This window comes from Pygocentrus nattereri, chromosome 16 (genome assembly GCF_015220715.1).
Source record: "Pygocentrus nattereri isolate fPygNat1 chromosome 16, fPygNat1.pri, whole genome shotgun sequence".
NCBI classification, from domain to species: domain Eukaryota; kingdom Metazoa; phylum Chordata; class Actinopteri; order Characiformes; family Serrasalmidae; genus Pygocentrus; species Pygocentrus nattereri.
In genome coordinates this window covers 21,048,740-21,075,032 of record NC_051226.1, presented here as the reverse complement: position 1 = coordinate 21,075,032, position 26,293 = coordinate 21,048,740, and the positions used below count along the sequence as shown (strand labels likewise).

General features: G+C 38.5%; 1 protein-coding gene across 4 annotated transcripts in view; it reads right to left on the bottom strand.

Annotated features, from left to right (window-relative positions):
* gria1b (glutamate receptor, ionotropic, AMPA 1b) overlaps positions 1–18,268 on the bottom strand; it is a 79,186-nt gene extending 60,918 nt beyond the window's left edge. For 3 of the 4 annotated variants that reach the window (XR_005131631.1, XM_017718338.2, XM_017718339.2), the window contains exons 1-3: positions 17,809–18,267; positions 17,381–17,515; positions 4,325–4,564 (exon numbers count right to left, since the gene is read on the bottom strand). Coding sequence is in view for 3 of the 4 variants with exons in the window: in XM_017718338.2 (XP_017573827.1) it covers positions 4,325–4,564; positions 17,381–17,515; positions 17,809–17,908 (475 nt within the window). In the remaining variant the exon portion in view is untranslated. Of the gene's footprint in view, positions 1–4,324; positions 4,565–17,380; positions 17,516–17,808 lie in introns of all 4 variants that reach the window. The other variant, XM_017718341.2, reaches the window with a different exon arrangement.
* Positions 18,269–26,293: the final 8,025 nt, after the last annotated feature.

The window sequence follows — 26,293 nt, the reverse complement described above, 5'->3', positions numbered from 1 at the left end:
GTTAACCACTAACTGGCAAGCCTAAAATCAAGAATGTAATGAAACTATAAATTATAAAATGGATACTCGTGGTTCTAAAATCTGTTTGCCTGATATATGCATACTTAATATATGCACACTTCTGAGCACACGCATCAAGTGAATACTAATATTATATTATAATATATATATATATATATATATATATATATATATATATATATATATATATATATAATATTAATGCACTGAGACATTAGAAGGTGTTCACTAAATGGTATAAGCATGTACACATGCAACAATGCATTTTTACATTTTACCCTCTTTAATGTTAATATCATTTTTTACAGTGTCTAATGTTGTAAATGGCCAGGTCACTGTTCCTATGTAAGCTAACCAACATGACAATAATTACTTCAGTGTTTGAGCAGTAATTTTGAGGCTGAAGTTACACTTTAAATACAGTTTAACAGTTAATCATTTGTATCATTAATACTGATGATACACATCATGTATCAAGAAAAATGCCTTGAAGTGCTTAAATTTTTGCTGTATCACCCACCCTTTCATTCAAGTCAGCTTCCATGATGCACTTTGGTCATCTACAATCATTTAAGAGGTTATTCAAATAGAATATGTAGAATATTTGCTGTGTTCCAGTATCCCACAGTAACAATCTAAATCTGCTTTCCAACAGCAACATCGGAACATAAAACAGTGAACATGTTGTGCACACTCAATGCCATATTCTCCATATTCTTGTACATTTCCTCATCTTCACATAGTAACAGATTAATCAGAGACTTGCTAATTAGAGTGGGCTTCTTTGGTTATGCAACAAAACACCAGAACCGGCCTTGTCAAGTGTTAAAGCGCGGAGAGCTGTCCATGACGCCGTTCATTAAAACACTGTGTCCTATCGCGCTTCAAAATGCTTTCCCAGCTTTTTGGCCATGCTGTTGCACTCTCCTCGCCAGCCACATTGGAGCAGGTCTCGGCAGCTGTGAAATTGCCTCACACCGGCGAGCAAAGCGGCTTTATCGCCCACTAAGCAGCACTAACCTGCAGATAAGGCTGGAGAGTGTGAGAGAGAAAGCACGAGAGAGACAGAGACAGTGAGTGAGAGAGAGAGAGAGAGAGAGAGATGGACACGGCGTGCTATCTGTCTCGCGTTTTAGTGTCGTGTCACGCTCCTGCAGCAGCGCCGATAAGAGAGGAAGCGAAGGGAGATGAGCTAAAGGCCGGGAAGAAGGGGGTTTAGACTAGTGTCGAACTTACCTGTGCATCACACGTTCACCAAATGTCATGGAAAACACACAAATTCAATTTCCATTTCCATCCATATCCATTTGAGACCAATTCCGGATGCTGTTTTCGTTCCCATCACAAAGCTGACTCCTGATGTGAGGCAATTTTTCCTGACTGCATTTTCTGGATCTTTGAGGGAGGAGCTCTAGCTCTGCAGCTTATTACAGTTTAACTTGGGAAACATCTGTGCGGACTAGTAAGTGGTCATTTCGGAGCTGTGCTCATTTAATTACCCTCCATCGCCACATGATGCTCACTCTCCTGTGCCATCAGTTTGAAAAAGAAGTGCCTTGGGCCTCGTAACCTAAGACTGATATTAGGCCTACTGTTCCCAAGGCACTGAAAAAGATAAGACTGTACCGGTGTTGCCCAATATATTGTTTTGTTAATAGTTATTGCAATTTTGGACTTTGCAGCATTGACGTTGCAAAAGGCTGCAATTTGCAGATGAGCCATAAATCACATGTAGTTTTAGTTTTTCTGTTGTGAGCATCCTAATCTCAGGTGTTCCAGATGAGTTTCTGTGGGTGTTTTGATTAATCCATCAATCATTCCAGTGATCCAACAAATTTTTGCCAAAATGCACGCCAGTAAATGTTTAGTGTAAAGGCCACTACACCTAGAGCCCAGCCCAAAAGCTCTGTGCAGCATCATGTTCCTCTACATTGCTACACTACAAAGTTCTTACTGCAGGTGTATGGATTGTATTTTATCCAAGTATCGTAAAAAAGCATAAACTATTTTTTAAATTTGACTTATATACAAACACCTACTATGCTGTGCTTTGACTACATGTGGAAGAAGCTAGCAATCCTTGTGCATGTTGCCTTTATTACCAAAGAATTTACTCACATGGCAGAAAACAAAGGTAGCATTGGATTAAAGAGCTTTACTGAACTTTACTGAAAAGCAATGGCCAGTTTTTCCTTATCATTTATTAATGACAGCGGTGAGTCTGAAGACTGCAGTTATTACTGTCTTTTGCAATTCTATTTGAATATAACTGAATAATTACTACATAATTAGTAGGTAATATAATTGTTTACATTCACATTCTATTTATATTTGGCATCAAATTTGTCTGCTTGTTTTGCTGTGAAGAAAATGAAAAACATGCTATAATAATTAACAGTCAAACTTCAAGTGGCCAAATTGGCTGATTAGATATCTTTCTTATATGCTGATGCTGAAGACAGACATGTGAAAAAGCTAACAACTGATGAAAATAATTGAGTTTAGCTTTAATATTAGCAACTGGCACAAATAACCACAACCAGGCAATTATGTAATAACTGTGACAGGTGTACTTGTAATGGTTAAAAGAGTTTTGAGCTACAAGAACATATAGAAATGTCAAAGGCGATTGATCTGCATATGATACAAAAGGGTCTAAATGTAAAAACCATGTGAAATATTAAGCCTCAATTTGGGTCTGTTGTTGCTGTTTGAATAGAATTTATTTTAACACACACACACACACACACACACACACACACACACAAGGAGTTACTTAAAAGGTTCAAAATAGCCCTGAGCCAGAGCACTGCTGTATCTAGGCAACAGTAGAATGGGGGGTTCCAGAGGTGTTTCAACATGAGTGCCACACTACACTCTAACCTTGATCAGTTCAGCAACAACGAACATTAGCTTGACAAACCTGTCAATTAATTATCCCACTGGTGCAGCGGCTCATGCATAGAGTTTCCTAAACAAATAGCCACCCAACACGAGGTATGTTTCATATGCAAATAAAGGATTTGCATATTACATAATGTCATTTGTCTTTCTCCACTGTCCTTACATTGTCTTGCTTTCGCCTTGCAATCTGGTGGCTTGCCAATCACTGCAGCAGGCATGTATGGAATAGGATCAAGAAATCTCAGAAAGGAGATTTGAGGAATGCAGTGCCTTTCCAACAGCGAGTCACAAATCAAGGTGCCTCTCTAAGCTTCAGACTGTAAATCCCTTAGTGCACTGAATATAGTGAACACAATGAAACAGTAAAACTGCACAGAAACACAAATGAATATCTCGCTGCTTAAGAGTTACATTCATATTTAACATTTACATTTCTTATTTACATTTACTTATAATGTTTAAAATTTCAATCATTATTTTTTATGAAACACTATACAGAATGGATGGAATATGAGCTACATGTTAAAAGTGTCAGCTCGAAAACCAAAATAAGTTTTTAAAAATGTTTTTATGTTCTATGTTGGTGATACCTCATTTTATATATTACATCATAAAGATATTTAATAATATAAGGAAATTATGCTATGATAAGATTTCACATTTAATTAAAACTTGCTACTATAGTCTCACTGATACTTTGAACTTATCACCCATATCTAAATGGATTTCTTCATAAACCTCACCAATTGACTTCACTCAACAAAGAAAACAATTGTTTCACTCCTTTTTTAGATTTAGTTGTAAATATAATTATTTACAAGTAAATTAAGTTATGGTGAGTTGAGTGAGTAAGGAAGACAATCTTCCATTAGCCATGTGACTACATGAAATTATTGGCCTTTACACACTGGTGTCTCGTGGTTCCCAATAAGCTGAAACTGAGCCTACTGCACTGGAGGCACTGGAAACATCAGACTATAGCATAAAGGCCATTACACTCAATGCCAAGCCCAACAGCACTGCAGAGCATATCAACATAACAAAGCTCTCATTGCAAGCTCCAGAAAGCTCCTCATTAAAAATCAGTATAGGCTAAATACTGCAAGAGAAAACCAGCATAGAAACGGTCACATCCCCCTAGAATTTGTTTTACTTTCTTGGGCAGGTATAATGATGTGCATCATTCTTGCCCCTGCATAAGATAGCAGTTTTGCTATGCTGAAATGTACCAACTCTATAAAGAAACAAAGAGTAGGAGTCTTTGTAGCAGTGCCCTAAAAGAACAATACTTAATTCCCTAAATAGCCTTCCAAAAGATGGTTCTTGAAAGAATTATTTCTGCAAATGAATATTTTTGAAGTATAAAGAACTTCATGTTATCTGAGAGGAAACAGGCTACCTGAGTCAGAGCTGTACATGTAGACAAACTTGGTCCATTTGTAATGCTCCACAAGGGAAATCAGGGCATCCTGGAGCTCAGGCCTCAGCTGGATCACAAACTGGTTGTTGGTGTCGATGGGGAAGCTGGGTGTGACGAAGCAGACATGCAGAGCCCCACAGAATGACATCAGCATGTTCATGGTCTTCCTGTCATACAGACCAATGATGGCGTAGACTCCTTTAGAGAACTGGGAGCAAACTGAAAAGGAGCAACAGAAAGTTAGGAAGCCCTGTTCTGGGCACGGTTTAGATACCTCATTTGACAATTTTCACAATTACACATGCTGAAAAAGCAAAAAGTATTTTACTTGAACCTTGCTACATAACATTGTGATAACCACGCCATAAATATGTCATGGCAGATGTCAAACGTCATGACGTGTCTAGTTATCACATGAATCATTGTCATCTGTCATGAGAATAGCCAGTAATGGTAACATGTCCGTTAGACTGTATTACTGAACATAATCTATCAACTCTTCACTGCATATAACATTCTTATGGCTTGGTTCTGTCAGTTTTTGATTAAAGTTTTGCTGAAATAATGTTTCAGTTCAATCACCAACACACACTACTACGTTATATAGTGAATGTCCTTTTAACCCAGTTATGGATATTCAATTATTATTTAGTTACTAATCTTAAGACTTATTATTCCATATTCAGTATCCGATCCTATGAATTATTCAGTAACTACTATTATAAGTTATATGTTAGGTATGTAGTTATAAGATTGAGGTATAGAAGCTAGATTTCAGATCCAGGGACATGAAAAGCCCTTCACAGACAAGAATATTTCAAACACAGCTCAGTCATCCTGCTCTAATGAATCATGTAACAGCTCCAGAAAGCTAGGTTGGTCAGAGCCAATCATTTCCACAGCACTCCATTCTGATTGTAGTCTAAGGGCTTCCAGACATTAGTGTAGCTGTCAGGGGCAACTCCATCACCAAAACATTCACTCCTGAATAGTTTTTACCTGAGAAGAGAAATTATGAAGGACTGCTATAGAATCCAAAGCTTCAGAAAATATCTTTATATATCTTAGTTCTACACAGTTGTATTACACCTATCTTCATTAAATGAGGCTGCCATATTTGTCATGAACAAGTCTTTAACAAGGATTATAGAGGTGTTAAAGTGAAGGACTGGCTAGCTATAATTATAGCTATTTATTAAGCAGTGGCCTCTATGTTTAATGACTGTGTGATTATGTGATTATTTGTATGATTTATGATATAAATGATTTATGATAGCATATGAGATGTGAATTGTTTTTGTCTGAAAGAAAATTCTCTGCTTCTTTCTGCTCCATATGAGCATTGCTTATCTGCACGTCCAGAGGCCTTAAGGTGCCTTCACTCTGACGTCAGTGTCACGTAGGTTCAAAAGATGTTTAGAGGACACATTTTCTGTCACATAATGGGCTGATAAAAGCAAACTTTATGCAAATGGGCTGAGCCGTGACCAATCAGATTGTTGATGTAGAACCAATTGTGTCAGCAACAGTCAAATACTTAGATTCAACACTGGAACTCCATCGAGCGGGGGAAATAACAGTTGGGTTATAACATTATTAATATAATACAATGAATCTAATCTAAATCTTATTATTGTGTTATTATGTTTTTGAAGGTAAATCAGCAATATTAGACTGGTTTTCAGAATTAGCCCCAAAAGCCTTTCCCTCAACGTGTGGTACGCTGTTAAAGTGGACCATTCTCAGCTCACTGTAATGAAAATTCATATCATCATCATATCATATTATTCACCTAAAAAATGCAGGGCTACTACACATCTTAAAAATATAAAAATACAATCTCCACTCTAAAACATGCAAATCATGGGTACAAAAAATGGATACATCTTTATGCCAATACCAACAAGGTCACTGTCTTCTCTTTTATTAAATAGTGGTCCTTCTCACAACACAACAGCCATGCTATCGCCTTCATTTTTCAGCCAGTCAACTGCCTCCTCCTCCGATAATGATAAGAGATCACAGATTGGTGCCCAACAGGGGACAAAGTATTGACCAATGGTCATTCATTATATTTTTATATTTTTAAGAGTCACATTTTGAGGAGAGGGCAGATGTTTTGGTGCTTCTGCAAGAGCATGTTTTCATATTGAAAGCCAGGCTCTGAGAGACTAATGGGACCCAGGTCTCTGCCAGGACTCTGCAAGCTGTTTGTATTTTTTAAGCAGATAAGGAGGGAACACAGCAAGTGTGTAGAGAGAAGAGAGACTCTTCACACCACACACTTAAGACTTTTCAGACAAACAGGATGAGGAAGCGTCAATCCTTGCTGCCATATTTTGGATTCTTTTTGCTGTATTACTATTTTTCATCATTCAATTTTTGCAATAGAGAATAACTTATAATAATAATAATAACTTTTTATCATACCCCAGTAGAGGCAACTGTACCATAATTAGAATAGCACACATAAATAGGACCATTTTCTGAACTGCAAAGAACCATTTGAGGATCTTTGAGGTGTGATGGTTCTATATATAAGCATTGCCTTTACAAAAGAACCCTTGAAAATCATCTTTTTTAAGCATATATTTTGGTCTATGTTATCATTCATTTTAAGCCATTATTTATTTTTGGCCCAATCAAGATATCTTACAGTGGATGTGATGGATTTCTAACATAAAGTTACATCATTCTCACAAACTGAAGCATCACACTTGACACAATAAGCCATTGTTGCAGCAGTGTCTTGTCATTTGCATTGAACCACATCTGTTCCTGTGGGCTCAGAAGAACGTGAATGAAAGCTGTGCTACTACAGTGACACATATGAACTTGAAATCTTACCTCCAGGCAAAGCAAACTTTCAAACCAAACCAGAACAGCCCACTCTCCTCTGGGAATAGCTTCTCTAGCAGCAAGTCTCTACTATTTCACTCTCCGCCCACCACCCTCAGCTCCATTCATACATCATCCTCCATACAAATCAGCAGCATTCTCCCAGCCATTGCACTGATAGCACAAATTAACAAATGTTCTGTCATTACTTCAAGATACTTATCTTTTTTGCAGGAGATAAAACAGCAGTGCAGGGCTGCACAAAGCCATTATCTGTATCATTTGAAGAGATAACACTATATTTCCAAACACAAACCACAGCTTCTTTTTATCAGTCTTTCCTCTTCCAATGTCAGATAAAAGAACATGTTTTAACAGATTCCAAAGCAGTGGTGCTTGGAAAGATTGGCAGGGTGTACTTTTTGCAGGGTTGTGTGCTCGTGCGTACAGGGTCGTATGTGTAGTGAAGTCAGACAGGGGAGAAAAACAGCTTTTGGCCTGAGGCGATCTTGTGGATGGTGCGATGTTCGCGACAGACGGGTCCAGAGGTGAACGATCTCCTCTGATCTCCAGGCTCCCTTGTTTAGATCTGAGGGAAGTGGGTGCATCGGTTTGCTCTAGGAGCCTATGCTTTGTTTTTATGCACCCTATCTTTAGATGGAAAAATGAAGACCTGCATGGATTTCCTGAGAGAACCAAACATGTGGCAGGGTTGTACTCTATATATCACATTCAGATATATAGATATTTACATATAGTGAATTATACAGCAAATTACATTTACATGTGATTTGCATTCTTTTTTGACAGTTTTGAATTTGTGCTTCCAACTTTTCCGGGTTGTTTCAATGTCAAAAAATGACACGTGTGGAAAAAAAATAAAACAATCAAATTACAACCTTTCAGTAAAATCATATCATAATCAAACATATTTCATCAGCTGAAATTTTAGAAACCGCATGTTTCAGTAAGCTGTGAGGCAAGAATAAGTATCAAATTACATCATGCTTTGTTATCATTCGTGGTATCTATGACTTTTAAGTAGAGATGCATGGATCTGGGAATTGTGGGCAGATGGAGAGATCTGATGTTTTCCATGCACTTTTTTGCCGAAGCTGATAAATGAACATTGGCAAAATGTAGAACTCGAAACTACATCCACCTAGATTAGCATTGCAGACAAATGTAACACGTATTTCCGAAGTACAATAAATACTACATCAAATATTGTTTTGAAATATTGGTGAAATATAAACATCTGTCCAATGCTAATATGATTTTGATGTCATTTTACATCTCTGCTTCTAGGGGCAAAGTATCACTTACAAGAAAGATTTTGAGAAAGGATTCAAATAACAGGAAGAATGTCTATTGAAGGTTTGCACTTGTCCAGTACAAACACTTAACATTTACAGCTATTCTAAAGTAAAGACCTGGGTTTTGCAAACATTAAAATTCACATAGGAATAGTATAACTAATGCTACCGTTTGCCCCAAACAAGGTGAAAATTAACCACATTCTGGTACAGTCTCCAGAATTCTAGAGATTTTAGACACTGTACTCTGAATAACCCATGAGAAGCAAATCAAAATCAGTAAAGAGTGGTGAAATTACTTTAAATAGTCCAGAAAACCTTAGGGCTATGATAGTGGTTGACAATGCAAGAGCAGAGCAAGTGGCTGGCTATGCTGTTAATACAGTCAGCATGGCTATTTTGTTAAGTGGAACTGTGTTTGTTTCTGCTTAACATTGTGCTGGAAACCTTTGGATTAGACCTCCAGATTAAACTGGAGATTTCCAGTCAGACGTTAGTTGTGTTTTTTGTTCTACCTTTGCTAACTACACGTTTGTGTCAGGCAATCAGCATTCTAATGGAAAAATAAAAGCTAGCTAACTACAGTAAACTAGTTTAATTTACCATAGACTAGCAGTGAACTAGCTTTGTCTACTGCAGCTGGCTAGCTCAGTAATCAGCACTGTGGGTTTCAGAGGATGCAAATTATGACAGCTAGGTCTGGTAACTGGTCAACAAATTCAGCAAAATTAATTTAAGCTATGTCATACTTATAAACTACAAGCTTTATCAGCTAAATTCCTGTTCTTTTAACCCACAACAGTCTCTTTGTCATCAACCATACCATGTACAGTGTTGATGTGTTTGAAATACAGCTAAGACAACTTACTAAAGCTAAGCCATCTCATTGATCTCATGATATCAGTTAAGGACAGAGGTCATCCGGCCCCTCAGAGAAATACATCATGAGATAAACATGCCTGATTTCTCACTCTAAATCCCCAGCTGCCTCCATGATCCCCTCAGGACAGGTTCTTTTTCCTAGTAGCCAACCACATCAGGCTAATGAGATTCCTGTCATACGCAATCAACAATGAAGCGCCTGGAGCCAACCTAGGCCACAAGAGCCAAACACAGCCTACACTGTCTGACAGGGCTTTATTTTGAAATCCTCTGAGAGCTGGAAGTTCTTGCTAAAGGCCATGCAGCTGATCCAAGAGTGACGATATCAGATTATGACCTGTAGCTGAGGACAGAGAGCAAGCCCCACACTCAGGATACCCCTTTACATCAGGACACATTTTCTCTCTGAAGTCTGTCATCACTTGTTGAGTTCACCTTTGCAGTTAGTGAGCAGGTAACACCTCCTCAGTACTCTTCAGATAAACCATGTAATCCTAAGAGAGGATCCACAAAGCACTGTTTGTTCTGAGTCCTGGTCTGATGTAAGCTGACTCAATGGGTCCCTTTGGAGCCTTGCTGATTGACATGCTACGGACATTTGGCCTGGCTGCATGTCAGGGCGATAAAGGGACTGATATGTGGAGAAACGAGGGCCGACAGGGCCTGATCAGATGAATGCCCTGTCATAAAGCCTTACGCCACTGCAGGTGCCTTGTCTATGCAGGCCAGGATATCCTTCACATGATTCATATCGGAAAGATAAATCTGAATCACAATGCACAATGTGAGTCTGTCAGTAAGAATCAAAATGACAAGTTAGAAAGGGCTGATGTGTTAAAATAGCAATAAAATGCCAGCATCACCACAGTTTAGCAGCTCAATTCACCCGAAAAGGTTCTTACGAGTTTGATATTGTTTGATATTTGTGTTATTTACAACAATTCCTACCCAGACGTGGCTGTGTTCCAAAATTAATAAGCCAGCACAATTAACTGACTTGAATCACAAAATCACAAAAGCAATTTGTTCATGTACAGTTCCTAATTTTCAAGAAAAGCATTAGCCCATTTTTGTAGTATCCACTCAACCAAAAGGCCGAGTCCTTCTCAGGCAAGGCGGGCATTAAGATGAGACATGAGTCAACAAAAGTCTTAACAAAACAAGTGCTTTTGAAATGTCACATGAAAATGTTAAGTGTGGAATGAGTTTCATAGCAAGTCACAGTAATTGAAGCACACAGCAGTATAACAACAATGTGATATTAGGTGCAGCTCTAATTAACAGCTTTCAGCAATTGCCATTTGCTCTGTATCTTGCTTGGCTTGACAATTCCTGAGGACTCTCAGGAGGATGTAGCATCAATGTTCTGTGCGACAGTACAGCTGTAGATGTCAATTATCACTCCAATAGCAGCACACAATCCACTCTCATAGAATAAAGGACACTTTCTTTAGTAGTATGTTAGTGTTTTCACACTCAAAACCAGGGACATTATTGGGATACATTTTTGGGCTTTGTGTCACATACAGAGACATGCTGTGGGGCAGGGCCTCAAGGGAAAAAGAGCAATGTGAATTAAACTTTAATTTACAGCATACTCTAATCACCCTTATCAACAGAGACAACGTAATCATGTTTCAGATAACCAAACATAGAGTCTTTTTTCACAAGACCGCCAAAATATTATCTTTACTCCTCAAACTGTATTTGGAAACATTTAATGCAGTGTTACTGACTATGCTACTTGATGGTTATGCACCTTGGAATTATAACTAATTAAAAGCTCCTGAGAGTCTGGAATTAATTAACTTTATCAAGCAAGTTATTATCCCAAATCACTGGTTGTTGATAATGCAATGTTACACTTAATTTAATTCGTTATAAGTGCTTTGCTGACAGAATTTCCAGCACTGAGGTGGTGCATGTAACAGGTCAGGGTTTCTGAAAAGAAATTTCTGCAGGCATCAGCACTGTGCCAGACTGAAATGTGTCGTGAAGAACAGCCATATAAAGGACAATTATTATACATGCTGACGAAAAAAGGCATTTGTCATGTCTGAGGGCAAAAGGGCAGAGGCTCAAGCACCCCCTAGGGTGTATCGGTGCGTGTGCCTGTTCAAACACACAGCCTTTTACTGGGATGCACACATTCACATTTGCCAGGAAAGTTCCATTACACTGGCTGTGATTTCCTCACTCAAATGGCCTCTAGCTGCTTCATCTCTGAATCACTACACATTTCAGACAGCCCCCTTGTCCTTCTTCTTTATTGATTTCAAGCTTTCCTATTGTTGTTGGTTCAATGTTAATGTTAAGTGACCTGCACACAACAGAATAATTACGTAAAAGAGACGTCATCCTCTTTCTTGCTAATTTATTAGCTGTTGTTCACAAAAAAGCCCTCTAGATAAATTTCCTGGCAATTGTACTAGGCCTTGTCTCTGAGACTTGTCAACCTTACTAGGATTTTGTCTCTTGGATTCACACTTAATTGTTTCTTGATTCATTATTTTTTAATTCTCATACAAAAGAGCATATCTGTTTACATAAAAAATGTATGTACACATGCCTTATAATAAAAATCCTTTAAAAGGTGATGGTCCTTTTAGAAGTTCAAAGAGCCTTCACCTTAAACTTTTTTTTAACCTTTAAAAGGATCTTCTTAAAGTTCATTTACAAAACTTGTTCTTCAAAGAACCAGCCTAGGGAACTAACAGAGTTTTTTGTATGGCATTGTGGCAAAGTAAAGTGGTAATTTTACCTTTTTTGTTATTGTTATCATTTAGGGTTTGCTGTTTTTTCCTTGTCTTGTCCAATGCCACTTGCACCTTTCAGAGTGTATGGAACCTAAAAGTGTTCAGCAGTCATAAAACTTTTTTGGTATTATATACAATACATTTTAATAAAAGCTCCCCCTTAAGCAAGCCTGATGCCTAGAGGCCTTCCCATTACTAACTACAGCAAAAATCATTTATACTGGGGAAGAAAGAGAAATAAAGGAATGTCACTGGAGAAGAAATGGGCGATATACCAGTTCATCTGGTATGCCGGTTGAAATTCTTCGTTTTCTTGAAATTTTCGACTTCTCTATCACCTGAATATGCTATGTTCTCCTTGCTATGGTAATTCTAATCATTTTTCTACCCCTGTCAACCCCCCACCCCCCCACCCCCCACCCCAGAGAGCACCTGTACTGCTCCAGTTAAATATTGCCAATCCCCTCCCAGCATAAATGGATTTTTAACAACTGCACTCCCCTTTTACTTCTGCCAGGCATGGGAGGAGTGCTCCCGCATATGCACACATCTTAACTTTGGAAAATAATCACTTTAGCTATGATGCAATGAATAATAGATTAAATGAACGTGGCAGAGCCAGGCTGCGCTGAACGATTAGCGGAGCTCCTTCGAGACGAGGCAACTTAGGCAGCCCTTTCAGGCAACTGTCATAGCAAACCTGCACTGCACTGAGAATGTGTTAGCATAAGAATCCCCTTCATGTACTAACATCACTGCTTGCTCTGTGACACACATCAGGTCATTTTTTTTAAATTGCAAAGGCCTCATTCCAGCTCAAAGACACATGTAAACATGCTCAAATTAAAAATGATGATGATAATGCATAAGACAATGCTGATTCTTGGCAGTGAAAATAAAAGGAAAGGTTAGTTATATATTTTGATTTAAAAAGGGGCAAAAATGTAGTCACAACTGCTCATTCAATAAGGACTACAGTCCTGGCTTGATAAGCATTTAATTCACATGACTGTAGAGAGCGCTACTTGATATGCACATTTCGGTGTAATATAAATTCATGCACTGGTCACCACATCAGTTATGTATGAACGTGTTGTTATTCTTTTAATCATCTTCAATGACAGATTATGATAATGCGTATCTTCACTACAGGGCACTGTGACTAATACCCTTCATTTGCATTCCTGTGTCTATTTAATAGTTAATCTTTCGCTAGGGAACTGGGTTCAGGAAGGACAGAAACCGACAAGCAAATCATGCACACACAAACAGACCAAAATGAGCATGAAATTACTGGGTTTAACAGACATTTATATTACCGCACCAACCGCTGTACTGCGTGGCTGACATTTTCAGGGCATGAATTGGCATTTCGTAGGCACTTACAATAGAATGCATAATAGGCCACAGCAGCTATTTAAGAAGTGTTTTTTTCTCCCTCTCCTGGTAAACAGCATTTTTGTTGAGCACTGTTATATGAAACCCGAAGAACAGCTTCAAAGCACCTAAGCGCAAAGACAAACACGCAAAGCAAATAAAACAAAGAATCTCATATTCAACTATGCAGTAAAAGTGATGAGCTAGTTATAGATGACAAACATTTTGTCTGTCAAGACTTTGTACTTGTTTCTTACCAGAACTAACAAATAAATATTTGTGCATGTGGTGGATGAGTTCAGCGAAATAGACAAACCACCCTTCTAATCACACTTCCAAAAGCTCTTTTTCATTTTTCTCCTCTTTTGATAACTCTCAGTTTCTCTGGACTGGTGTGATAGCAATTGGCAGAGCATATAAAATGGAGTAAACAAGATTGGGATCTTATTATGAGGGGCAGAATTTCATTTTGATGGTCTTTAAAGCACACTGCTCTCCCCTCTTTCATCATACTTGGCTGAGCCAGAGAGTTGCACATAGGAATAGATACTGCCTATTGCCTTTTCACATTTCATGTTTTGGTAAAGCCTGTAGGCCATTTGTCTTGGAGATTTTGTGCTCTCTTCTTGCCTTTTAACAAAGCTGTTTGGTCAGACATGGAACAAACAGCATCAAATTAGACTTTGTCAAAATTCATTAACTGTAACCACTGCTAATAGGTGAAGTGATGGTGTGGTGATTGTGGTGGTCACCCCTGTCAAGCTGGTCTGCCTGCTGTCATGGACGCTGTTCCAATGGCTGAATATCACTGTTAATATCACTTTATGAAACATGGTCTTAAATAAGAAGGTGTTAAATAAATACACTGAGAGGCTTTCACTGAACAGTACCTAATGAGTACTTCACTGTCTAATGAGTAGCTAAACTGTACCTACACTACAGAATGAGTAGCTAAACAGTACAAAGTGAGTACTCTACTACATAAGAAGAATTGAAACAATACTTAATGTGTACTGTACTACCTAATGAGTAGCTAAAAATACCTAATGAGTAGTATACTACCTAATGGATACTACATCAGTTAAACAGTATGTAATGAGCACAATACTTTATAATGAGTAGCTAAACTGTACGTAATGAGCGCTATACTAGATATTGAGTAACTTACTTGTATCTAATGAGCACTATACTACATATTGAGTAGCTAAACTGTATTTAATAAGCACTATACCACCTAATGGGTACCTAAACAGTGCCTAATGAGTACTATACTACCTACTGAGTAGCTAAACTGGACCTGATGAGCACTATACTACCTATTCAATAGCTAAACTGTACCCAGTGAGCACTATAGTACCTACTGAGTAGCTAAGCTGGACCTAATGAGGGCCATACTACCTAATGAGTGTATAAACTGTATGTAAAGAGCACTGTACTACCTAATGAGTAGACATACTGTATCTAATGACCACTGTACCCTCTAATGATTAATGATTGGGGTGTGGCAAATCTGTATACCCCTGTTTGCTCATAATCTGGGGGAGGACACAAAAACAGACCCTACTGAGAAGACTCTGTGGTCATGTAGGTAATTAGCTCCATTAAATTGCTTTCACACTTCACACACACAGATGTGGCACCTATGTATTACTTTGAAGTCTTCCCTCTCCCAATATGCTTCACATTCACACCTAACACGATCATCCTCAGGATCAATCATAAATATCTCCACACCCCCAAAAGACAATCATGTTGCCTTTCCAAAAGCCCAGCAGGCATCACAGAAGCTGCAGAGGGCACCACTGATATGTAATTTGTGTAAAGCATGAAGAACTCTCTAGAAGGAACTTCACTGCTTATAAAGCCCAGAGCACACGATCCACCAGCAAGCCCAGATAAACTGGCTGATGTATCATACTAGCATGTGATTGTTCTTTCCAAGCTCTGCCCACAGGTTTGCTGCTAGGAAGGACAAGCTTTTCAGAGCACTGACAACAATTCCATTTAACCCTAGAAACAGCATTTTTGCAAAAATACTGTTATGATGACAATACACTGGGTGTGGTGTTTTTCTGCTGCAATTGCTAATGCTTGCATGTTAGCACAATGAACCAGTGAATTTGCATAAATTCAATTAGCTACAAAAACATGGTCCAGTTTAGTAGCATAGCATTTTTAACTGGTAATTCTATTTCTATGTTGTGTACTGGACAATGATGGTACAATACCACTTCTTCTTTTTTAATTATTTAACTATAGCCAACAACATGACATGACATAATGTGAGTGTGTGGTATTTCTGGCTAGATCTGTTATGGAACTGGATCAGATTAATTCTTTATGTCCCTCCAATATGTAATCCACCATTTTCATCTGAAATCAACCTGATACCAATCTCTAGTAGTGGCACTAAACAAAAAAGTGCACTACAACTATAACTTGGTTGAATTTGCCAGTGCTCTGTAACGCTTTGTAACAGGAACAATGCATTTGTGGGCGGAGCATGGATAGGTAAATTTTTTCACAAGTCTCTAGAATGTTTTTCTGCACACAGGCTCATTTGGTTTGTCATTTCTTATTCTGGAGAAGTATAAAGGGGAATGTCCTAGGAGGAGGACCTATAGCACTGATACTAGTGTTTAGTGGTGCCTCTACCTGAGACTGACAGATACACTATCATAAACATGGCACACTAATGTTCCACGCTCTGCTGGAGGTCTTCATAGAACTCCCTGCCTTCATCCCTACAGATGTCATCAGAACATCCCAAACGCTCCTTGATCATGGGTCTTCTAACTGTGCGTCAATGGGGGTCATACACTGTTCAGGCAGTCTCTGGCTGGAGTTGAAATAAATAATGCCAGTTGCCTGAGTCAACCTTTGACTTCAAACAAGAAGCAGTCGCTGAGTGACACCGCCAGCCCAGTCTTGGGTGAGGATGCTGTCACCATCCAGCCTGTCAGGAGCTGCTAATATCAGCGGGATTCGGAGCGCACCAACGCACCTCTCGCCTTCATGCTCCACAAACACCATCCCTTTTGATGTTAAAAGATTGTTCATGTTAAGCAAATCACACTGTAATCTTCCCAACAATGCAACAGCGGAGCCTTCTAATGTCTCTTTCAGGGATCAGAAGAATATCTGATTTGCTTGGTCTGATAAGTGAACATGCTTAAAGATGAAAAGATACAGGCTTTCTTACGTTCTACTGCATTTATTCCAATTAATTAAGATTGTGTAACCGGCATGAAAGTTTGATGAAAATGGATTACATTTGATGCTGCTTCTATCAAAATGTCTTAAATGTGGTTAGGAAAAATGAATAATCTCTCTCACTTATGAAACTGCATTTCACCCATGTCTTAAGAGCATAACAGACTAATAGAGCTGGCATGAGTAAGTAATCTCATACTAAGAGATAATGTCCAGCACAGTTTGGTGATTTTCACGGTCAAACACACCTACCACAGCTGGTTATCGACAGATGCATTTGGAGTATCTGAGCAAAGAAATTAACAAACTTTCCAGGACCGAAGCACGAGACCCCTGATACTGAATACTGAACATTCACTGCCTAACTGTTTCACTCCTGTATTATGGCCAGCAGGTCCACTTCACAGCTAAGACCAAGCCAATCAATTCATGAGCATGACCGTTCATTCCTCGCTCGCTTCTCAAACACCTCTCCGTGCTTATCTCTCCTTGTTTCACGCTGGTCCGTCGACCAGTCAGCCTGTTTTCCACAGCATAACTGAAATGCATCATCTCACCAGACAGCGTTAAGACTTGCTAACGGCTAACAGGTGACCTCGAAAACAGCAGCATCACGCTAAATTCACCCAAATATGTCGCAGAAAGAGACTTACATGCGTACGTCATGGCAAAACTGCTGCCCGTGTCCACCATGTCCACCTGTGGTACCAGTTTGGGCACCTCCTGGTGCTGAGAGAGCGCAAACCGAAACACTTCATACTCGTGGGAGTCGGTCGGGAACAGACCCCCTGCAGAGAGAGAACCGGGGGAAATGGAGCCGTTCAGGAGAAAGCGAACACAAACAGGCTCTCTAAAGCAATATAATAATATCAAAAGCATGTGTGCCGAGCACGCGGTCATAACACCATAATAAACGAAACACTTATTGTAATATCGAAACGTCCACTGTGGTTAAAATCCCCACTAAAGTGAAGTTTTGCCCACTCTGCTGGTCTCCGGCACTCTCTATCCCCAAACTTCCGAGGCGCGCGCCTGCGAGAATCGAGCAGATTCGCGCCGCGCACGAGCCTCCTCCACTCACCTATGTTGATGTTACTTGGGAAACTGGAGCTCGAGCCGAGACCGAGCAGGCTGGTGAGGAGGAAGAGTAGTAGGAGGAAGAGGGCCGAGCTTCGCTGCATATTTCCTCGTGCATCGGCGGCGCAGAAGCAGCCGGGGTGCGCGCATGTATCCCGCCGAGCATCCGCCGAGCCCGGCCGCGAGTAGCGCGCGAGAGACAGACTCGAGCTCCCTGCGCCTTCCTGCGCCTCTCTCTCTCTCTCTCTCTCTCTCTCTCTCTCTCTCTCTCTCTCTCCACACGCGCGCAAAAGAACGAAGCGCAAGAGCAAGGAAATTGCGCGCGCCCGCGCCTAGCCGCGCAACCCCGAGACCGCGAAGAGTGTGAAAAAGGTGCGAGCAGTAAAAACCGAGTCACGCGCGCTTTATTCACCCAACACCAACACCGAGAGCACCGAGAGCACCGAGAGCGCTGCTTAGGCGAGGAATACTGGGAAGGGACTGGGCGCGCGATTTATTAGGAGAACCGAGCAGACTGTACCATTCACACAGACAGACTCTACACGCGAGAGGCTGTTCACAACAACAAGCGCATGTTGGTATTAGTAGTAGGAGAAGTACAGCTAGTAATAGGGTAGTAGTAGTGGTCGTAGTAGTCGACATAATAGGCTATTACAAGTAGTAGAATGCCTAAAATATCTGTGGTAATAGTAGAAAAGCCCAAGCAGTAGTTGAAGCAGTAGCAGTAGCCTGTTGTTGTAATTATCACTATTGTTATTATAATTGTAGAGGTAATAGTAGTAGCAGAAGAAGAAGTAGTGGTAGTAGTAGTGATACTACTAGTAGTGGTTGTAGTCATAGCAGAAGTAGTAATAGTAAAAATAGAAGCAGTAGTAGGAGCAGGAGTAAAAGCAGTAGTAGTAGTAATAATAGGAGTAATAGAAGTAATAGGAGTAATAGGAATAGAAGTAACAGTAAAAGGAATAGAAGTAGCTGTAGTAATACATGTAGTAGTAGTAGTATTAGAAGTAGTAGTAGGAGCAGGAATAGTAGCAGTATTGGAGTAGTAGTAGTAGGAATAGAAAGTAATAGAAGGAATAAAAGTGCAGTAGTAATACATGTAGTAGTAGTAGTATTAGAAGTAGTAGTAGTAGGAATAGTAGCAGTATTGGGGTGGTAGTAGTAGTAGTTAGTAGTAGTAGTAGTAGTAGTAGGAATAGTAGCAGCTAGTATAGGAATAGAAGTAGCAGTATTAGCAAGAAGAATAATAGCTGCAGTAGTAGGATTAGAAGCAGCAGTAATAATAAATGTAGTAGCAATAGTAATAGAAGTAGTAGTAGGAATATTAGTAGTAGGAGAAAAATTAAAACAGTAGTAGTAGGAATAGAATTAGTAATAGCAAGTAGTAATAGAACTAACTAAAGGAGGAAGAACAGAAGTAGTAGTAACAGTAGTAGTAGAAGTAATAGATGTAGAGTATTACTAACAGTAGTAAAAGGTCATGGTAATGTAACTCAGTCATTATCTCCTTGCATACACTACTCAAGCATTGTTCTGGATTTCAAAGTGCATTCTGACAGCATAGAGGTAATCCATAGCTAGATGTTTTCTTGGATACATATTTAATGTTTCCAGGGGCTCATATTGTTTGTGTAATGCAGCAAACCCTCTTACATTCTTTGTTTCATACACAAGAAGTACATGGTGTTTAGTATTAGTGTGTCAGAATATAAGATTGTAAGGCCTTTGTCTAACAATATGACATGGTTGGTAAATGGATACTATATTTATCTCGTTTAGCACACGAGTTGGTCTCCCTACATCCACTCCTAGCACTGTTTAGGATTTGTGTTTTAAAGGTGTTCTCTGTAATTTGACATTTGTTTATGCATACTTGTGAGCAATCAAGCCAAAAATCTTAAGAATGCTCCCCATGTGATCGAACACTTCACAGATCATACAAGGCTGATATAAACAAATTCAAACATTCATACAAAGCATGTTTACACTCCTAAACTTTGAAAGAGTTTTCAGGACTTTTAATTTAAAAAAGGGAATTTACTGAGAAAACACAGTAATTCCTCTGTTGGAGATAAAGCCGTCACTAAGTCCTATATGTCTGTTATTCCAGACAATATATTCATGCATGCTACGCATTGGAAATTTTTTGGGTTTAAACTGAGCTGGGGCTCAACATGGGCAAAATAATGGGTTGAAAATAGATGCTTTTCGCAAGAATTTATGGGTTGCTATGGGCAAACACAAGCAGTTTTTTCATACCAACTATGAGGATGGACAAGCTTTATAAGAATATTGTGTACATTTTTTCCAATATGTAACATTCAGTCTCTGATTTAAAATGCTATGCTACTGGGATTAGAACTAGATGTAACTAGGCAAGTTCTAAATGAAAATGTCATATAATTAGGTGGGTCGATTACAGGACAATAAATAAATAAATAAAAACTGTACAAGACACTCTAAATGTTAGTATTTTGACAGTTTATCATTAGCTTGAATGAGGTGTCTATTTTGTAAAGCTTGTCCAGTCTAGCTACAGTTCTTCAGCAATGGCACAGATATATCAGTTGTGTTTAGTATTTTGGACATTGGGATGTAAAAGGGCAAAGCCAGTGGGCTTGTTTTTGTTTAACTAGGGCTAATGATTAACATAATTTTAAATAGGAAAGGCTCTAAAGACCACATCTATAGATTCAAATTAAAAGCTGATCAATAAACTATAAAGATATGCGGCTAATATCTGATTAAAGGCTGGGCAATGCTTTTGCTTAGCTAGCAAGCTACATAAATTAGCCAGCTAGCTAGATAGCTAAAACACAAATATTATTTTCAGAGAAGATATGTTGTAGTAACCCTGCTAGGAAAAACAGATCAACATCGGGGAGCGATGATAAGGCGGACACGCATGCTGAGAGAAGTGAGATTCATTAGAGGCAAATCCAGAGTCAGGGTCAAAACAGTCCAGGATCAGACAGTCAACATGGATAGATGGAGGAACAGACATAACAAAAAGGAAAACAGGAAAAACACACAACAGAAGCCGGAAGAACGACGTTAAACACCACAATACAAAACAGACAATACACTACAAATACCAGCAAACAACTAGGGGAAAAACACACGGCTTAAATACAGCAGGGTTAACAAGACACAGGTGGTAAACACAGGTGAGAACAATCAAGGGTGGAGTCTAGGAACAAGCGGGCAGGATAGGGAAGAATCAAAACAAAGAAAGTACACGGACAAGACCAAAACAAAACAAAAGCACATGGAGGACTGGGAGGGGCCAATTGTGACAGCTAGTCACAGGCAAAAAAGAAATAAAAATCCAAAGAAAACAAGTGTAACCACCATGAAATGGTCATTTGAAGCAGCAAAAATGTTCTTACCCTTTAGTGTAAGTTAAGGTAACATGAGCAATTTTGAAGCATTTCTGTTCGTCCGTTCATTATGAAATTTTCACACAATGTAGAGAGTAGCTGCTGAGCACAGATGTTCCAAAAACAATGACAGTATGTTGTGTTTTGGATGCTGACATGATTGTCAACCAGCATGGCTATAAAGCGGCTTAGACCTGCATAAACCAGCATGCAATGCAGAGACATGAAACAATTACATATGGGTTGAATGACTTAAAGTGTGTTAGCTAGCTAACTTGCTAATGTGGTTGAGAGTGTGGCTAAATCTCTTTCTTATGCTTACCCTAAATCTATCCCTTTTGTTCTGAACAATTTTCAGTAGCAAATGTGGTTGGGGGAAGTAACTAATCATAACCCTAACTGTAACATTATGCCTTACGGTTCATATGAGCTACATTGCCAACAGTTTGGCTAGATAGCTAATTGGCTAACATGTAGCCAAGCTGGTGTTTCTTCTACCCAAGCTAAGGTTTTGCCCAGCCTGGGACTTGGTCTGCAAAGCTGCAGCTGGATGCTACTGGGTCTATCTGAGGTGACTATCTGTCTGTCTGAGGTAAAGTCCAGACCATCAGCTTTGATTAAAAAAAACATAGGATTTTGAAATACCTCGAATATAAAAAATATAATAGTAACAAAACTTTATATCCCAGAAAAGGAGAAACACTGTGAAATTTAATGTAAGGTAATGTAATGAGATTTTATTGCAAGTAATTCTGGCCCATTTCTATTGGTCCATTTATAATGAAATGCTCACACAGCATAAAGAACAGCTGCATATATTCAAATGGTGTAAAAAGTAAACTGTAATGAAAGAGTTAGTGTTGTATTTTGAGTTAAAAGTGCTGAAGAGAAGTGTTATTGTGCCCATACTTTTGTGTCTCAGTGTATGGCAACAGTTACCACTTGTACACAGTATTATTTTTTTATTTCTGAACTTTGTAGGAGAAGCTGCTATCATTTGTGCTAAAAGAATAACATAACAATTTGACCAGCTCTGAGTGTTTAACTGCAGAGTTGCAATAATGATTGGAATCTATGAATGTCTTATAGTAATAGCGCAATTTATTCAAGTTATGCCCCAAAGTAGTGAAAAAAGAATCAATACATGTATAAAATGCACAATACGAAAACAAAGCTGTAACACTTTTACACACAAAAATATCGTCTGATCTTTCTATAACAAAATGATGGCAGCAATAAAGGCTTTTGCATTCCACTGATGTTATAGAAAAACAGAGTTAGAGGGTTGCCAATAGCAATTTTCACATCTGTCTTCATAAAAACATCATCAGCATTCTGTGCCTCTGCATCGCAAATGCATTGTTTTGCACTGATTGCACTGTGACTCATAGATAGCATGGCAAGACGGGACTAAACAGAGAAAGAAAAGTGTTAGACAGATGTAACTGCATAACTTTGTGGATGAATGTGAGACCAGCTCTACAGTCTGTTGTTGTAGCATCGCTTATTCCATGGGTTTGACTGCTAGATGAACATGAACATGAAAAAATGTAAGACTTAGGACTGTACCTAAAATGAGGTTTGGAAATATAATGTGGTATGCTGTTATCCTGTGCTTCAAAAGTGGCACAAGACCAACGGTCTGAAACTAAACTCTTTTTCGCTTTGAGCGATTTAAAAGGTATTTCATACATAACAACTTGCACTTTTTTAATTTCATGAAATTATTGTCTTTTTTCGTCTCCATGTTCGTTTTCCAAAGATGTATTTTATGCAGAGAAGTGTTAGGTGAACATACACAAAGTAAATGTGTTAAGTGCCACAAAATGGGCTCTTATAGTTGCAACAGGCCAAATGGAACATTTTCACATTTCCACAATATTAAATCCATCAACTTTGACAGTGTGGACAAAATGAAATACGTATGGCACAAGATGCCAGTACAAAACACAGTGTTTTGAACAAGAAATAAAGTTTAGGCTTTTTTTCTTGGAGAATGAAGGTGCTTACATTTGTGTTAAGACCATGCTCTGGAACCAGTTTTCTGGGCTAGTAAACAAAGCACAGTCTCGGTTTGTATTTATTTCTAGGCTATAGATATGGCATCGTTGGATAATTAATTATTTAAAATAAAGGTTGGCTTGAGTATGTAGTATAAACCTCTAATTGGAAAGGAACTTTTGCAATGTGGAGGCTCAACTTTAAAATGGTTCTTCATACTCACATCACATTTACAAAAATGCTTCTTTGAAGAACCATTCAAAAGTAGTTATTCCATGGCATCACTCCAAAGAGTCCTTTTTGGCACCTTTATTTGTGTGACTGTGGATAAGGTATTGAACAGCCAGTTTGGTTTTCTTGCAAGAAATTTCAGGTACATTAACACAGTTTAAATCCACCTCATTAAAAGTAACAAGTAGCAGGAAAGGGAGAGACTGGGGACAAGCACAAGCATGAGTTAGCATTCTTTGAAATGTTTGAAATGTTACTGCATATATATGCTGGTCCAGTATTGACAGCTTGCTTTATTTACTGTCAATCTGATCCAAGTTTTAAAAGATCACCAACAAACAATTAAAAAAACACAGAGAACGTTGACTGAACCTGAGTTTCAACAAAACGCTGTTATAGAGTTGTATCATGATGTTTCATGGAGGTTGCTAGTTGAGGTTTTCTAACCCCTGGCTATGTCGAAAGCACCTCAAAATGAAAAGGTGCCACTGACTTTCAACTCTTTTTTCTTCAAGGAACAACATTATTAAAAATAAGGCAAAGGTAGAGTGATAAAAGAATCACTTGAGATTCTCTAAACAACCTTTAAATAATTCTTTAAAGAATCACACTGCAGTTTTAGTTTACACCAGCTTTATTGTGTACAGTGTACAAAGACTTTACTAAAACTTTGTTTTTATTAACGTCATCTTTCATCATTTCTCAAACAATCAAAAAGGCGGGATGCAAATGCAAGTTGCTTTTATTGAAATTAAAGTCCAAAGTAACAGAGGTTTGAAGAAAAGACAAGTCCATGACAAAAAAACAGACACAGAACACAGACAGGTGGCACAGATAACAAGGGGGCAGGATCAGGGAGGAGATACAGAACAACAACAATAACAACAAAATCACATGGCACAACAAAACAAAGGCACATGGCTACAACAGAGGGGAAGAAATACATACTATCAGAGGGGCAAAAGGAGAATCCATAACACATTTGCTTACACAGCAGCAATGCTTCTTTTTATTCATTTGGCCCCTGAGAAAAGTGTAATTTCACAACGAAGAATCGACATTATATGGGTTCTATTGAATAAAACCCATTTGTATCTATAAGACACCCACATATATATTTCAGAACCTTTAGAATTGTTTTGAACTGACAGATGAATTGGTCAATGCAATAGAAAGCATAAAATCTTTCGATTTGGCCTTTAACACTGTTAAGGAATAAATAAAAAGCACATTTTATAGTCACCACATCTATTTTACATTTATGTCACAAAAATGAAGCTGTTAGCACTTTCTGAAGCTGGGCTTTATTTCATGTCAACTCTTGCTCTACATCTGCCTGTTAGGACTCTAACATACAACATATTTCTTTGTTCATCAGAGTAATTAAATAACCCCCTCTGGCAATGCTATTTATCCTTCATTATTATCTGTAATTGCTGTGTACTTGTAATATCTGGCAAAAACGATTCCTCAGATTCATTTATCCCCTACACTAGTGCTGAATACACTATGTGTTAATGCAATCAAAATCCAGAGCTCAATATGAACACGGCCCACTGGGATTAGATTATATCAGGCTTTTGAAGGGAACTGCATTATCATAAACAAGTATGTGGAGTAACAAGTGTAATCAAATTAATGTCTATAACAAAAGCCAGTTACTTTTCAGTGGCTCTCCAGTATCCCTTGCCTCAGTGCCTGAAACAAGAATTTTTCTCCCTATATGTTTTGTCAGGTAAAGTCTAGGAAAATTCCTTATGGGAGCTGGCAGTATGCATCATAAACAATATGAAACATGAACCTAATTAATAAGTGAGGACATTAATAATGCATCAGTGCTCTAAATGAAATAATTAAGAACTGCTTAAATAATTCCAGCTGTGATGGGAAAGCGTAGCAGTACACTTCAGCGCTCTTTGTGAGCTTCGCTGATTTACTTAACCTTGTTATCTACTCAACTTTCAAATGAAGCACACATAAAGCATTCTGCTAAGGAGAAGCATGTATAATACAGAAGATTTGGAATTTAACTGTGAGATCTATGAATTGTCAATTTATTACCAGGGTTGGGATGTAATAGAATACAAGTATTGGTAATATGTATTTAGAATACAAGTACTACATCTGTATTCAGTCCAAGTTGCATTTTATAAAAGCAGTATTCAGAATACACACACACACACACACACACACACACACACACACACACACACACATCTTCTAAGCCGCATCTCCCTCAGGGTCACAGGGGTGCTGGATATTCAGAATACAGTTACTTTTTAAACTTTTAAGGGGAAAATGTTTGAAATACTTACCAACTAAATAAAAAAAAATGAAAGAACTACCACCAATAATTGTTCAGTAACTATTGTAGAATCAGTGCATATAACAAACATGCTTGTTAGATAAACTTTAAAGAGGACCTCAACTAACAGCTTCTTTACAAACACTGAAGCTCCTACTAAAGCTTAGTAGACTGATAAATCAATGTGATGATCAGTTATTAATTTTAGTGTTTCAAAGTTGCCTTTTCTTTTTCCTTCAAATTCATGTACTGCATGTCGTGCTTCATTGTGTCCATCACACTGAGAGATCTTCTATAATGAAAGGCTTGTTACATTATGCCACTGTGAGCTGCAGCAATGTGGTACCACAGTAATGACGGCATATGATGGTAGTAAAACTGGCATGCAAAGTTATACATGCAAGATTGGAAATGAGAGGTTTTATTCATTTACTGCTTTAAGGTTGGTGGTCCTAAGTTAATCAGTTATGTGGTTTAAGCAGTTTAATCAAGCTGAAATTTCTGAAACATCATAAATCTTTAGTCAAAGTCAAGGTGCTAGTTGTTTAATGGCAAGTTGGTTAAGGGCAACT